Source organism: Staurois parvus, unplaced genomic scaffold (genome assembly GCF_062004578.1).
Source record: "Staurois parvus isolate SC_StPar_1 unplaced genomic scaffold, SC_StPar_1.0 ptg000081l, whole genome shotgun sequence".
NCBI lineage: Eukaryota > Metazoa > Chordata > Amphibia > Anura > Ranidae > Staurois > Staurois parvus.
In genome coordinates, this window is record NW_028317877.1 from 2,361,096 (window position 1) to 2,376,499 (window position 15,404).

Below are 15,404 nucleotides of genomic sequence, written 5' to 3' on the forward strand. Positions count from 1 at the left end.
AAAATACCAATACGTGTAAATGAATTGGTTTACGTCAAAGTTATAGCATTTACAAATGGCAGTATCTATACAGGGGTTTTTTTTAATTATTTTTTTTACCAGTAATGGCAGGGATTAGCGACTTATAGCGGGACTGCGGCGGACATTCTGACACTGGGAGGAACTGATTTTGTGTCGCTGACATCCCCAGTGATACCAATACAGTGATCAGTGCTAAAAAAAAGCACTGACACTGTACTAATGGCACTGGGCAGGAAGGGGTTAGCATGAACAGTGATCATAGGGTCAACTGTGTACAGGGAGTGTTTTACTAGGGGGCGGTGTCTGTGTGATTTACTGTAATCACACTGCTCTGGATGACTGTGACTGATGACAGCACAGCCATCCAGAGCAGTGTGTCCGAGCTGACAGGGAGGAGAACTGTTAGTAAAAAAAACAGTTCTCTTACCTGTCGGAGATCTTCAGAAATCACCGGGTGCCGGTGAGAAATTACCGGCCGGGACCCAGTGATTGACAGCTGCGGCCTTGAATGGTGGCACAGGTAGGGAGCGCATGTAACGCGCGTGCGCCCCCTACCAGGAAATGCGAAATCATATATATATGTATATATATATATATATATATAGTATTTCTGCTATTGGGCGGTCGGGAAGTGGTTAACTACGTGTTGCTGGGACCATAACATTGGTGTTTGTAGAATCAGTATTTGGTTTTGACAGCTGAGAGCCATTTGTGGATTTGGTGTATTATTCATTGGACAGTCTTCACTTTGACTGTAGTCCTCATCTACAGCAATGTGTGTGTTTTTTATCAGATGTTCTCTGTTTCTTCTATTTAAACAACATTTCACAGTTTGCAGGTGGGGAGATCTAGGAGCTTCTAATTTAGAAGCTGCATGACTTGGCAGCCATGTTCCTCTGAGTCAGTGAATTACTCATGACCTAATCTCTCTCCTGTAGAGCACATGTTTCCTTGCAGTCCTCTTGTAGTGTTTTGCTTTGTCTTATTAAGGAAAGTAAAATGAAGTTGCAGCTGATTTCTTATCCAAGTTAATTGCCAGCTTGTAAAGCCGGCCATACACGGGTCAAATTCCGAAAGAATGTTCTTTCGAAAATCTTTTCTAAGAATTTTTGTTCGAATTTCGCACCTTTAGTGGGTCACAGAAACTGCTGATTTTCATGTGACCATCGAATTTTAGTGATCGGCCATGTTGGAAATTTTTGGAAAAAAAAACGAATTTCGAATCAATGATGGGAGAATTTTGCAAGAAATATAAAAGAAAATGAAATGAGCATGAGCTGTGACCTGGAAAGAAAAGAAAATTCTTGGCCACAAAAATTATTTTCTGTAGCAAAACGAGGGGAAATTGAAGGCTTGGTTGGTCGAATTTCGAAATCAATGGTGCCACCATCGAATTACAAAACACACAAAATTTCTGATTTTCTAAAGAACATTTGTTTGGAATTCGGCCCATGTATGGCCTGCATTAGCAGCTGAGCTGGTGGTACTGTTCCAGCAACAGGTGCATTGTTTTAGTTTGATTTGCCTTTGAGGGCAACTGTTTGATAGTTTGAACCATTCATGCATCTGTTGACTTATCTGTGGATAGATAAGACTTGAAGTTGTGTTAAAAAAAAACAAAACGGAGGCCTAAGTAAACATTTCAGATACTGTTGAGGCAAACTGAGAGTGTTACAAAGTCTTCCATACCAGAAAAAAAAAAAAAAGCTTTAGCCCTGGTTCACACTGAGGCGAATTGTTATGCAATTTGATCATTCGAATCACATGACAAATTGCATCCAATGATCGGCAATGGAACCGTTCTAATCGGTGTGATGATTTGAAAAGTAGTTCCTGCACTACTTTTTGCCAATTTCAGAAATGACTTGCATAGACTTCTGTGCATGAAGTTGTATGCATAGATGTCTATCAAGTCGCACCCTAGGTTGCACTGCCATTCCACTTTGAAATTGTGTCACTTCAAGTGAAGTTGCACTATTTCAAAGTCGGAGCCAGTGTGAACTAAATGTGTAACTAAAAAATAAATATGTGATGCAGTCTGTCACTGGCATTGAAACAACAATTTTTGTTTTCCTCTCATTAACATAATTTTGTTACCTGTTGATCCTGCAATTAGATACATTATTTTTGTTCATTTCCTTTAATGGGGTGACAACTCTGTTCATTCTGCAGTGAAATTGCACAGCAGCATTGTCACCTTTAGGAAATTTTCAGTTTCCATTGTTCATATATCAATCGTGTGATGTTTAACTACGTAGGAAACCTTGAGAGGATGCCGAAAATTGGTGTTTAACATTACATATCAAAGTGGTAAAATAAATAATGCTAACATTGACTTATAAAGCTGTTCATAAGACTGCCCCAAACTACATCACTGATCTGGTATCCAAATACCACCCAGAACGTACTCTCCGCTCCTCACAAGACCTCCTACTCTCTAGTTCCCTGGTCTCCTCCTCCCATGCCCATCTTCAGGACTTCTCCAGGGCTTCCCCATCCTCTGGAACTCCCTACCCCAATCCATCAGACTATCACCTACTCTCCTCACCTTTAGGCGCACTCTGAAAACCTATCTCTTTAGGGAAGCCTACCCCGCCCTCAGCTAATTACTGAACTCCTCCATTCTTCCTACCACTCCATCCCCCACAGCTATTTCCTCCTGTACCACTATCCCCTCCCTCCTAGACTGTAAGCTCCAAGGAGCAGGGCCCTCGACCCCTCGTGTATTGAATCGTATTGTTACTGTACTGTCTCGTGTACTGTCTCCCATTATAATGTACAGTGCTGAGCAAACTGTTGGCGCTATATAAATCCTGTATAATAATAACAATAACACAAATATGTTCTTAATTTCAGTGTTACTACAGATACCTAATTAATTCAGTAGTTAACAAATAAGAGTAGGCAGATGACTACAATTTAAATATGAACAAACAGCTTGGGCCTGGAAATCAAAGGAACTAGTACCCAACTGTTAACCACCCTCAGAATGGTGCTGTAGGCTTGTTTGCAGATAAGGGTGGACAACTGTCAGCTTCGAAACCAAGCAGAGAAGAAGAGGTCTGTACACAGCTAGGCTCCGAACTCTCTATAATCTTTGTAATTTTCTTAAGATCAGAGGTAATAGATGTTTCCTCTCTATTAAATCCACAATATTAGTTGTGGGGGGAATAAAATATCCTTTGCAATGCAAAATTGTATGTCCTGGTTGTACAAAACCACCTTAGAGCCAAGCCAACAGTCATATGGGGTCTGCTTGTAGCAGTCATGTGACGTGTTGACTTTTTGCAAAAGGGGCTAATGCACTGATGTCAGAAATCCTAACCCTGACCCAGATATCAGAACAAACTGGTCTATTTAGGATAGGTTCACACCTCATTTGAATAGGCTGCCGTGTCCGGGACACGCAAGTAAGAAGGATTAATGGCACCCGCCGGCATGTCCCGCATTTCACTGTGTGGGTGGTTGCCGGTATTCATGCAGGTCCACTACCCGCACAGATGTCAACCTAGCCTTGACCTATGGCTGCTTCAGAACTCCAAATTCTCTACTCCCAGCAGGTAAAGTAAGATCTCTAAAAGTGACTGGCCAAAAGGGATAAGTCTGAAAAATGAACATTGTGTTAGGAAGATTATCTACAGACACTTATGTAGGCACACACAACCACCCCTAGGGTTTACAGAGAATGGTCTGAAAAAGAGAAAATATCCAGTGAGCGGCAGTTGTGTGGACAAAAATGCCTTGTTGATGTCAGAGGTCAGAGGACAATGGGCAGACTGGTTTGAGATGATAGAAAGGCAACAGTAGCTTAAATAACCACTCATTACAAGCAAGGTATGCAGAATACCATCTCTGAACGCATAACACGTCGAACCTTGAAGCAGATGGGCTACAGCAGCACACCGGGTGCCACTTTTGTCAGCTGAGAACAGGAAATGGAGGCTACAGTTCTCACAAGCTCACCAAAATTGGACAATAGAAGATTGGAAAAATGTTGCCTGGTCTCGATTTTCCTAGAGATTGTTGTGCTTTAAATCCCAATAGATCAGCAGTTTTTGAAATACTCAGACCAACCCGTCTGGCACCAACAACCATGCCATGTTCAAAGTCACTTAAATACCCTTTCTTCCCCAATCTGATGTGCAGTTTGAACTTCAGCAAGTCATCTTCACCACATCTAGATGCCTAAATGCATTGATTTGCTGCATGTGATTGGCTGATTAGCAATTTGTGATACCAAGCAATTCAACAGATGTACCTAATAAAGTAGACGGTGAGTGTATATGTTTGTAGTGCAGTCCAGTGTGGGAGCAGTATAGTGGGGACCCACTGAACAATGTGATCTGTGCTTCCAGCAATGTACCCTTAAATGGGACCCATTTCTGAGGGCATCTACAAGAATGCACTGTTGCTTTGGACTTGCTTAACTTTCAGGCTAATCTGTAAAGATGTTAACAGCTTTCTGACTGCCCTATAGCAGTAGTACTGCTACAGGGTGGCAGGGCTGCGCAAAATCGCGTATATGTACCTGATTTTTCATTTCCAGGTAGGGGGCGCACTCGCATGCCACCCTACCCATGCCACCATAGGCGGCTACAGCTGTCAATCACTGGGTCCTGGCTAGAGATTCCCCGCCAGCATGGCAGAGCAATACAAAGCAATGTGCTTACACAGTAAAGCACACACAGACAAAATAGTAAAACAGCACAGAGTTAACCCTTTGGTCGCCCCAGATGTTAACCCCTTCCTGCCCAGTGCCATTAGTACAGTGTCAGTGCTTCGTATTACCACTGATCACAGTATTAGTGTCAGTGGGGATGTCAGTAGCAGTTAGTCAGTTCCCCCCAGTGTCAGAATGCCCGCCACAGTCCTGTAGTCCTGCAATAAGTCGCTGATCGCCACCATTACTAGTATAAACTTTTTTTTTTTAATTCCAGTATATATACTGCCATCTGTAGATGCTATAACTTTCAAGTATATCAATTAATTTACACAGATTGAGATTTTTTTTAGCAAAGACATGTAGCAGAATACATTTTGGTATAACTTTATGATGAAATTTGATTCTTAACATTTTTTTACTGGATATGTTTTATAGCAATAAGTCAAAAATATTGTATTTTTGACGGCATTTTTTTGTTTATAGCGCAAAAAATAAAAAATGCAGAGGTTATCAAATACCACCGAAAGAAAGCTCAATTTGTGGGGAAAAGAAGGACATAAATTTCATATGGGTGCAGCGTTGCATGACCGCGCAATTGTCAGTTAAAGTAACTCAGCACTGTATCGCAAAAAATGGCATGGTCAGGAAGGGGTGTAAATCCTCTGGAGGGCAAGTGGTTAAACTGAAGTGATGTAATACCTCCACTGTATTCAGCAACTTAATTCAGTTAAGAAACATGGAGGCTGAGAGTTAAAGCCATGGTTGACCCTCTGTGTTAAGGAGAAATGAATGAACATTTGGTACAGCATGTGTAAGAAGTTAATTCCTAATGGTGTGATGAGTGTATGAGAAAGCTAAGCAGGCATTTGACAGAGGAAGAGGTGACAGTAGCTTATGACGGGGCCTCTGGTAGTGAGGGAACAGTTTAGTACTTCATGTTTCCCACTTAGTGCCAGAGTCTTCATGTTGGAGCCCGCTGCGGTACAGAGCACCCCTAGGGATCAAGCCTGGATATCATGATGTGCAAAGCCTTCTGATCCAAAGTATGGGAATTTTATCTCTGTACCTTCAGGCAGAATATTATGTGGTGCAATGTGATGATACAAAAACAAGCTGCTGGAGTAAGTGCGTGCTTTGCGCAACTTTATTAAAATTACATTGTAGTCGTATGTCCGGGCAGGTAGGAACAGGCCATGCTGCTGACTAAAGAAGAAGACGCTGTCCTTCTGTCAGTGTGTGGGGCCCTGGAGCATAGTATGGCCTATGGCCTGAGGGTGGCCCCAACCCACATTAAAGTAAGTCAATGGTGAGTGTCATCCTGGTAGTTCTCTTGATGTGCCTCTAGGGAGCGACCTCCCAACACACAGTTATAGAATTTCAGTGTTCACCCACCAACAGAATGAAACAATACTACTCAAATGGAAAGGTTTTTTTGTATGTTTTTCTTCCATTTTATTTTATTGTATATATCCAAATGTTTATATTTAATTTACTCTTTGTCTTTTTGGAATCTTTACTTATATTTCTATGCATTGCCCAGATAGGGGTATTAAGTTATAAAATTAAAAAATACCTTCTGTGTTCTAAGTTAAGATTTCATACTCCCAGAGAGATTAGTGCATTGTGTCACTAGTGTCTGTATGCTTGACATAAATTAATTGTTAATCTGCATGAAATCACATCATATGGCTTAGGATTGCATGCAGTCCAGTGTCAGTGTGTGTAAACTAGCAGATATGCCATACAGGGATTTATATATACTATATTGCCAAAATTATTGTGACTCCCCTCCAAATCATTGGATTCAGGTGTTCCAATCACCTCCAGGGCCACAGGTGTATAAAATCAAGCACCTAGGCATGCAGACTGCTTCTACAAACATTCGTGAAAGAATGGGTCGCTCTCCGGAGCTCAGTGAATGCAAGTGTGGTACCGTGATAAGTTGCCAGCTGTGCAATAAGTCCATACATGAAATTTCCTTGCTACTAAATATTCCACAGTCAACTGTTAGTGGTATTATAACAAAGTGGAAGCAACTGGGAACAACAGAAACTCAGCCACAAAATGGTAGGCCACGTGAAATGACAGAGCAGGGTCAGCGCATGCTGAAGCGCACAGTGAATAGAAGTCATCAACTGTCTGCAGAGTCAATAGCTAAAGACCTCCAAATTTCATGTGGCCTTCAGATTAACACAAGAACAGTGCATAGAGAGCTTCATGGAATGGGTTTCCATCGTCAAGCAGCTGCATCCAAGCCTTACATCACCAAGTGCAATGCAAAGCGTCAGATGCAGTGGTGCAAAGCACGCAGCCACTGGGCTCTAGAGCAGTGGAAACTTGTTCTGTGGAGTGATGAATCACGCTTCTCTGTCTGGCAATCCGATGGACGTTTCTGGGTTTGGCAGTTGCCAGGAGAACGGTTCTTGCCTGGCTGCATTGTGCCAAGTGTAAAGTTTGGTGGAGGGGGGATTATGGTGTGGGGTTATTTTTCAGCGGTTGGGCTTGGCCCCTTAGTTCCAGTGAAAGGAACTCTTAAGTCATCAGCATACCAAGACATTTTGGACAATTTTGTGCTGCCAACTTTGTGGGAGGAGATTGGGGATGGCCCCTTCCCGTTCCAACATGACTGTGCACCAGTGCACAAAGCAAGGTCCATAAAGACATGGATGAGTAAGTCTGGGGTGGAGAAACTTGACTGGTCTGCTCAGAGTCCTGACCTCAACCTGATAGAACACCTTTGGAATTAATTAGAGCGGAAACTGCAAGCCAGACCTTCCCTTCTGACATCAGTGCCTGACCTCACAAATGTGCTTCTGGAAGAATGATCAAACACTCCCATAGACACACTCCTAAACCTTGTGGACAGCCTTCCCAGAAGAGTTGAAGCTGTTATAGCTGCAAAGGGTGGGCCAACTCAATATTGAATCCTATGGACTAAGACTGGGATGCCATTAAAGTTCATGTGCGTGTAAAGGCAGGTGTCCCAATACCTTTAGCAATATAGTGTATATGTGTGTGTGTTTGTATGGATATCTGGTAGATCAGTCAGCTGGCACACTGCAGGTAGTGGCAAGCTACCCTGAGTTGAACTGTATGTCTCGTGTGTATGGGCAATGGGAAAAGTGATAATGCCAGCATTCTAGCTCACAAGATAGCTTGGGGGAATCCCAGAAATATGTGAGAGAATCATTTGGCTGCTCCACAGCTTTATGGTATGCCAGACTGTATGCAAGATTTGTGTCTAGCTGTGTGTCCCCTGCCAGCTAGATTTGGGAATCTTGTCCCTTCAATGGAATCCAACAGAATAATGGACTGTATTAACTATTTATAGAAATGCTTCATCTGCCTAAAGAAAGCTCTCCCCTCATTCCTCCTCCACTAAACAAGGATCTTGCTATGGCTATCGAGTCACTGTGGGTGTGATTTCTTGACGTCTAGTGGCAGCGCGTTTATGGTCTTTACCTGTGTTTGAATTGGGAAATTTTTGGTTCTCACAATAATCTTCCAGTGTGCTGGTCAGTTTCCAAGGATGTGTTACAGATGACAATACCTTACTTGTTGATCTGCCTCCAGATCCCTGCATGCTCTGTATCTCCGTCTACAATACAGTGTTTTTCCAGTATGCTAGAATATGCTGCCTATATTCTTTTTTGACAATTATTAATGAAGTTTAGAACCAAATGGCTGTTCACTTGATGTGCTGCTAACCATACACACAGAAATTTCCCCTGAGTAACTTAGGTAGCTTTGGGTTCTTGGGTGCAGTCTAAAGTAAAATATAGAATAAAATATATACTATTTTGCACATATTTACATAAACCTGGTGCTCCAGTCAAGACTGGCCATACAGTGATCACAATTCAGTGTATTGTTCCAGAGGTGCATAGTGGTTAGGGGGCTTGATCAAATCCTTCTATAAAAGGAATGTATAAAAAGGTTATATACTGTACATGGTGTAAAGATTATATATATATATATATGAATTAATTAAAAAACATAATGAAAAAGCTATTTTAAAAATAGTTTATGCTGTTTTATTACATGATTTCTAAAGCTGTACTTTTTTTTCTGTAGGGGTTATGTTACAGAAAACTTTGAAGCGGCTTCTTATCTTTCTCTGTTTTTGGGCTTTCCTGAATGCTCAAGGTAAGAATATTATGCTACTACATTATTAATATACATCATTGATTTCAGGGCCGGATCTGATCTGGGGGTGCAGCAAAAATAAAGTCAGGGAGCCCTATCAGAGGCCTCCTTTATATCAGGAGTCTTCATCAGACTCCCTCTTTATATTGGGTTCCCATCAGAGTGCCCCTTTACATCAGTGTCTCCATGAAGGTCCTCCCTTACATCACAGTCCCCTTCAGAGTCTGTCTTAGAAGTCCCCCTTTACATTTGGGTCCCCATCTGAGCCCATTTTATATCCAAGTCCCCATCAGAGCCTCCCTTGCTTCCAGGTCCCCATCAGAGTCCCCCTTTACATCAGGTTTCCATCAGAGTCCCCCTTACATCAGGTGTCCCCATCTCGCATCAGAGTGCACCCTTACATCAACTGTCCCCATCCCCCATCAGAGTGCCCCCTTACAGCAGGTGTCTGAATCAGAGTTCCCCCTTACATGGATTGTTACCATCAAAATGCCTCCTTACATCAACTGTCTGCATTAGGCTGGCTTATGGATTAGTGGATGCACTCTCAGAGACCTAGGAGGGGCACAGCTAAAATTTGGGGGGCACAGCCCACCCGAGCACCCCCTAGATCCAGCTCTGATTGATTGATTTAAGATTACCTCTACTCAAACTAAAAGGCCTCATGTCGACTAACATTATTTTCCTGCGGTTGCAATGTATTCCAAACATGTGTTAAATGCAGGTCGTTAGAATCTACATGACCTCAATTAAAGTGGATTTCCAAATTTGCAGCTAAATTGGAATTGGAATAGCACCTGCATTATATTAAATGCTCCTATACACATAGTATAACTTAAAATGGTTCTTCGCTCTAGAAAAATAAATAAAATTCAGCAGCTATAAATTCAGATAGGCCCAAAGCAAGAAAGAAAAAAAAAATTGGGCGTAGGGCCAACATGACGGGGTAAACAGGGGAAGCAAGGGAGAGATAACGTTAATGTAAGAAGCGGGAACTAGGCACTTACCAGGATTGGTGAATTTGACATTCCAAGAGGGATGTCAAGGGGAGTCTAGGCAGGTAGAGAATAACTTCAGCAGTGGAGAAGTCAATGAGCGCAGGAGAAACTTCCCACCCTTCTGCCTTGCATTTTGGAATCAGAATACTTAGTGGTCATAGAGGCCAGGTGGTTGGGATCTTTGGAGGCGGTTATGATTAACAGCGATATCACCTACTAGTGACCCACCTATGGTATGGAGTCCTATGGAGAATGTGTTAACCGTTGGTTAAGTGGGAAGTTGTGACATGGAGGTATCTGAGAAGAGTGGGTTTGCTTTCGAGCTGGTGTCTTGCGGCTGGGGACCTTTAAGTATTTTCGTCGGATACAGAAATGATGGCTGATCCTTCTGTGCCTCAAAGATCACCAACCTTGATAATTATCGTTTAGTCTTATGTTTCTGTTTAAAGGAATGTTTTACATGGTTATTTGGTAATAAATTTCCGCTATTGTCCGATCATTTAAGTATAACTGATAAGTGATGGGGGACATGATGGTTTGATGGAGTGAACAGTGAAATCTAGTCATGTATCTGATGACCTTTAATAAAAGGGCTCTTACTAGTCCAGGTATTCAGTACTGTCCTCACCCAAACTGGTTCTTCCCCAGTCTTTGGGTTCCAGGCACAGGCATCATTAGTGTGAGAAGCTGACTGTGACAGCTTTCGGCTTCACAACCAGCTCCCTTCTGTGCATGTGGAAGTCGCGCTGAGCTTTGTGATTGCAAAGAAAGGAGTGCTGAACGTGGGAGAGGGTACCTGTCAAAACTAGGTTCCTGCTCCTCCCAAAGAAATGGTAAGCCAAATGTGATAGAGAAAGGGGAGGACATAAACAGAGCTTCCCTTTTTGGGTTGAAGTTCTGCTTAAAAAAAATTAACAGTTGCTTACATTTTTAGATACTATTTTTCTGGAAACTTCAACAAAGAAAAATACTGCTTAGTTCTCTTTGTTTTCAAGGGGCCTGGGATGCTGTATTTGCCATAGTTAATCCGGTCTACTGTACATCTCATTAAATGTACTAGGTCTGAACACTGCTTGTCTTAACAAAGGGTTAAGGGTGTAGTTGCTTGGCTTTTCCATTGTATGTTCATCAGAATCAGCCTTTCTATTGGGACAGATCACTCTAAGCTAGGTGAAAAATTCTTGCAGTCGCCCATGACACCCTCTCCTCAGAAACTTATAAAAATCTGACAATACACTTTAATCAGTACACATATCAGTTCAGAAGTTGCCTTTGACTTGATCTGCTTTCCATTGTGCTGCATTTCTTTGGACACAGTCCTACTAAGGTGCATTTGAATTGCAGGCAAAGCTGGTCTAAATGCAGCCTTTCCATGTCAAAAGCTGCAATAGCAAACACAGGATTTGAAAAGAATACTCATTAACATGAGCCCTACACATAACCACAATTTATATTAATATTATATAGTAAAATTATCACATGAAAAGACTCATCCCCCACAGCAGTCAATGTGGATTGATTTTTTAACCAGTTGCCCTCCGCCCTGAAGCAGAAGTACTGCTACAGGTTGGCACAGCTGTGAAAAATCACATATATATATATACGTGATTTACATTTTTCCAGGTAGGGGGCTCGGGCACGCCCTACCCTTACAGCTATTGGCTGCTGGGGATGTTAATCACTGGGTCCTGCCCCTTGATTCTGGGTCGGCACACGCTGATTGTTGGCAGGGCTGAGAGGAGAGAGATCTGTGTGTAAACAACAAAGATCTCTCTCCTGTCAGCATGGACATGCTGCTTTGTATCTCTGTACACAGCAGAGAGATACAAAGCAGCATGTCTCTCTAGTAAAACACAACACAGTTCACAATGTGAAACACACACAGCACACATTTAACCCTTTGATCGCCCCAGATGTTAACTCCTTCCTGCCCAGTGTTATTAGTACAGTGTAAGGTCTTTTTATTAGAACTGGTTACTGGGTATGTCAGTGGCCTTTAGTAAATTCCCACCCAATGTCAGAATGCCTGCCACAGTCTTGCAGTCCCACTATGTCACTGATTACTAGTATTAAATTAAAATAAATAAAAATTCCAGTATATCCCACCATTTGTAGATGCTATAACTCTCAAGTAAACCAATTAATATACACTTATTGGGATTTTTTTTAGCAGAGACATGTAGCAGAGTACATTCTGGCTAAAATTAATGAAGAAATTAGATTTTTTTAATTTTTTTGAGATATGTTTTATATAAAAAAGTAAAGAATATTGTATTTTTTTAAAAATTGTCGGGTTTTTTGTTTATAACGCAAAAAATGAAAAAGGCAGAGGTGATCAAATACTACCAAAAGAATGCTCTATTTGTGAGGAAAAATTTACACAAATTTAATTTATGTACAGCGTTTCATGACCGCGCAATTGTCAGTTAAAGTAACAAATATCACAAAAAATGGCCTGGTCAGGAGGGGTATACATCCTCTGGAGGGCAAGTGGTTAATAAAACCAAAAATTAAAGCCAAGGGCACATCCTCATGCAGGGCACACATACTGGACATAGTTAATAGGCATAGGTTAAAGCAACTCTGTTGCTATACAAAAGTTACCAAACAAAGATATACCTGTAATAGAAGACTGTAAATACATAAATGTCATGCTGCCTGTTCTGTAAAACATTGCTCTGATGCTATGAAACTGATCCCTGAAGTCTGGCGGGAAACCAAGACTTTTGGAAGTATCGATCTCCTGGGTCCCCCGAAACATTCGCAAGTCTCTCCTGCTGACCTCCAAGTCACTACAGGAAACAGTAGTAGGATGACGTTCAATAGGAGGAATCAATGAGAGCTGCAGTGATCCCAGGAGATCTACAATCCTAGAACTGTAGATCTCCTAGGAGACCATGGAGGAAGATAACACAGCATTGGACTGGTGTTTGGAGGTGCAGGTAATGAGAGGTTATTATTTATAATCTAATTTTAAAAGTATATCTTTGCTTTTAACTTTTGTATGACAATAGGTTTGCTTTAATAGAGACATCTCAATCTATGTCAATATAGGAAACTATGGCCACTATGAGGAAAATGTCTTTGCTCATAAAAGTTTTTATTCAGTTTTTCAGTACTAAGATAGGCAACTGTATATCTGCAATCCACCGTTACTATTCAGTTACAAGAAACTAAAAGTTCCTCTACCAATGACGGTTGTTTCACACAGTCGTGGTGCCATGGAGGTGCTTGGGTGTACTATAGCACCACCAAACATTTCAAGCACCCCATAGCTCCCCCATTAGTAGCAAATGACAGCAGGTAAATTTCCGCATTACAGACTCTGATTTTCACCTTGTTGAGAGAGGGCTCAGAGTGGACTTTACTTATCTCCAGTCAATTGTGTGGCTCCCTACACTTACCTACAAACAGCGATATTGTTAGTCAGGGACTCTGGACTGCCTGTGTGGGGAAGGGTCAGTGTGGGTTCTGCATTTTTCCCAGACTTTTCTGGGCTCTGCCATCCACCCTGTGCTGTGTATAAATAGGGGGAAGGCTGGGCTCGAGGACTTCCGAGTGGCCACATGGAAAGGAAGACAAGGGCCCTGCTGTACAGAATGTAACCAAGAGTAACCCACAAGCACCTTCTAAGGGAACCTACCTACCAAGGATTCTGCCAATCATGGACTACTACCAGGGAAGGTATGCAAGGGCAGCCTGTGATTAGCTAGTTTAGAGTGGGAGTCATGTGTTCTATGGACTGTAGTGTTGCAGTGTCACAAGTAAAGTTGTTAAGTGCCTGGTCTGAAGTTACTAAAAGGGGTGCATGGTGGTACATGGCATATGTAGAAGAGCAGAGTCTGTTAAGCATATATGTGGTGAAGAGGAAGGAACGTATGGCCATCACTAAGGGTTAAATTTAAAATGGAACAGTGCTAAATCTCACTTTTTGAGTGAGTTTTTTCACTCGAGGAGTAGCTGTTGGATAGGTTGTTGGAGACTCTGTGGGACAGTTTATTTACTTTCCATCACTAAGGGTTAACTTAGGGGAGGGGGAGTTTGTGGGAAGTGTGTAGTTGCTATGAGTAACATTGAACTAGGTGGGAATGTAGTAGTAGCTAGACAACGGAGAGTGGTACCAGGCATGGGTGACAGGTCCTCCGGTAGCGGGGGAAAGGGGTCGGTACTCTGGCTACCTCTCTATCGTTCTGTTTCCCAAAAGCAATCGGGACCAAACCCACAGTACAGAGACCACATGGGCCTGGCCACAATTACAGGAAAGTGAGAAGTCAATCAAGTGCTTGCATGAGGTCTGCACTTTTTGCACAGCTTGACCCTATTCTGTCACTGGGAGTGATGTGGCAGAGTAATGCTGGGCTGATGGAGCGAGTCACAGGACAGTGGTGCCCCCCCTAAATGATACATTCTGGGAGATAACTTGTGCAGCAGCATGGGATGAAGTGTCTCACAATAGGAAGCTATAGGTGGGTATACAGCTGCACAAGGCACACGGCTCACTTCTAAGCCAGGTTCCTGCCTTAATGTTGTATTCACATGACCGCAGCCCTGCCTGTTCCCGAGCATCAGTGAGCACATAGACGAAAGTGGTACCCCCGCGTACAGGGTGAGTAGGCCCCACCCACAGGTTGTTAGAGCATAGGGCTGTCCCTGTTGGATTGGTATGTCCTACAGTCAAGAGACGTTACTTTTGGATACTGTACAAAGTAAAGTGGAATGAAGGAAGAGATTGTGACATGAGTGGGATGCAGTCCTCTGACTGTTTCAGAGTGGAAGTTGAACTGAAGTCTGGGTAAAAAGAAATGCCTAGTATTCAGCTTTCAAATACACTACGTCAACCATGCTTAGACCTTGTGCTGCCTTTCTGCTGTCTTTTTCACATGGGTCACTATGTTTTCTGCCTTACTCTGTGGTTGTCATGTAGGGGGTATACTGGGGGAGGACATATTGTGGGGGTAGAGTTAACATCCTTGTAACCTCCACTTCTTCCATCCTTCTCCCTGGTGGGTTTTATTATTGTTTTGATGGTTATTATGGTGCTGGAGTTTATTATTGCGCTTGAGTTTATTATTGCACTGGGATTTATTATAATGCCGGGGGTTGTTGCTTGCCCTGAAAGTTGCAGGGTGTTATTGCTGGCCAAGACACATGCTGGGGATTATAATTTCTGACCCTGAAACTTTCTTAGGGTTATCGCAAGGGGTTATCATTGCTGGCCCTGACACTTTCTGGGGGTTATTGCTGGCCCTTACATTTACTAGGACTTACTGACCCAGAAATGAATGGTGGGCTGTGAGCTACACACACACACAATACATTTTTCTTCTCAATTGGTTCAAGATTGGTGGCAGGCACCCACACCTCATTTCTCTTTTCAATCCCTTCAAGGTGTCATTCCTAATTATCTTTAAATGTTGAAAACTATTACTTATTTTCTACATCCACTGACACCAGTTAAAGCTGGTTTTTGCACTTGCTGGCCAGAAATGTGGGATACACTGTTACATTCTTCTGACCACTACACTCTGAACATATCAATGTGCTTGAAAGGGCATAAAGTCTATCTACACTGAGAA

The 15,404-nt window shown here is 42.3% G+C and overlaps 1 protein-coding gene across 1 annotated transcript in view; it reads left to right on the plus strand.

The window, feature by feature from the left end:
* THBS2 (thrombospondin 2) overlaps positions 1 to 15,404 on the plus strand; it is a 145,397-nt gene that overhangs the window by 39,046 nt on the left and 90,947 nt on the right. The window contains exon 2 of the mRNA XM_089669701.1: positions 8,759 to 8,830. Within this exon, the coding sequence (XP_089525827.1) occupies positions 8,759 to 8,830 (72 nt within the window). The remainder of the gene's footprint in view (positions 1 to 8,758; positions 8,831 to 15,404) is intronic.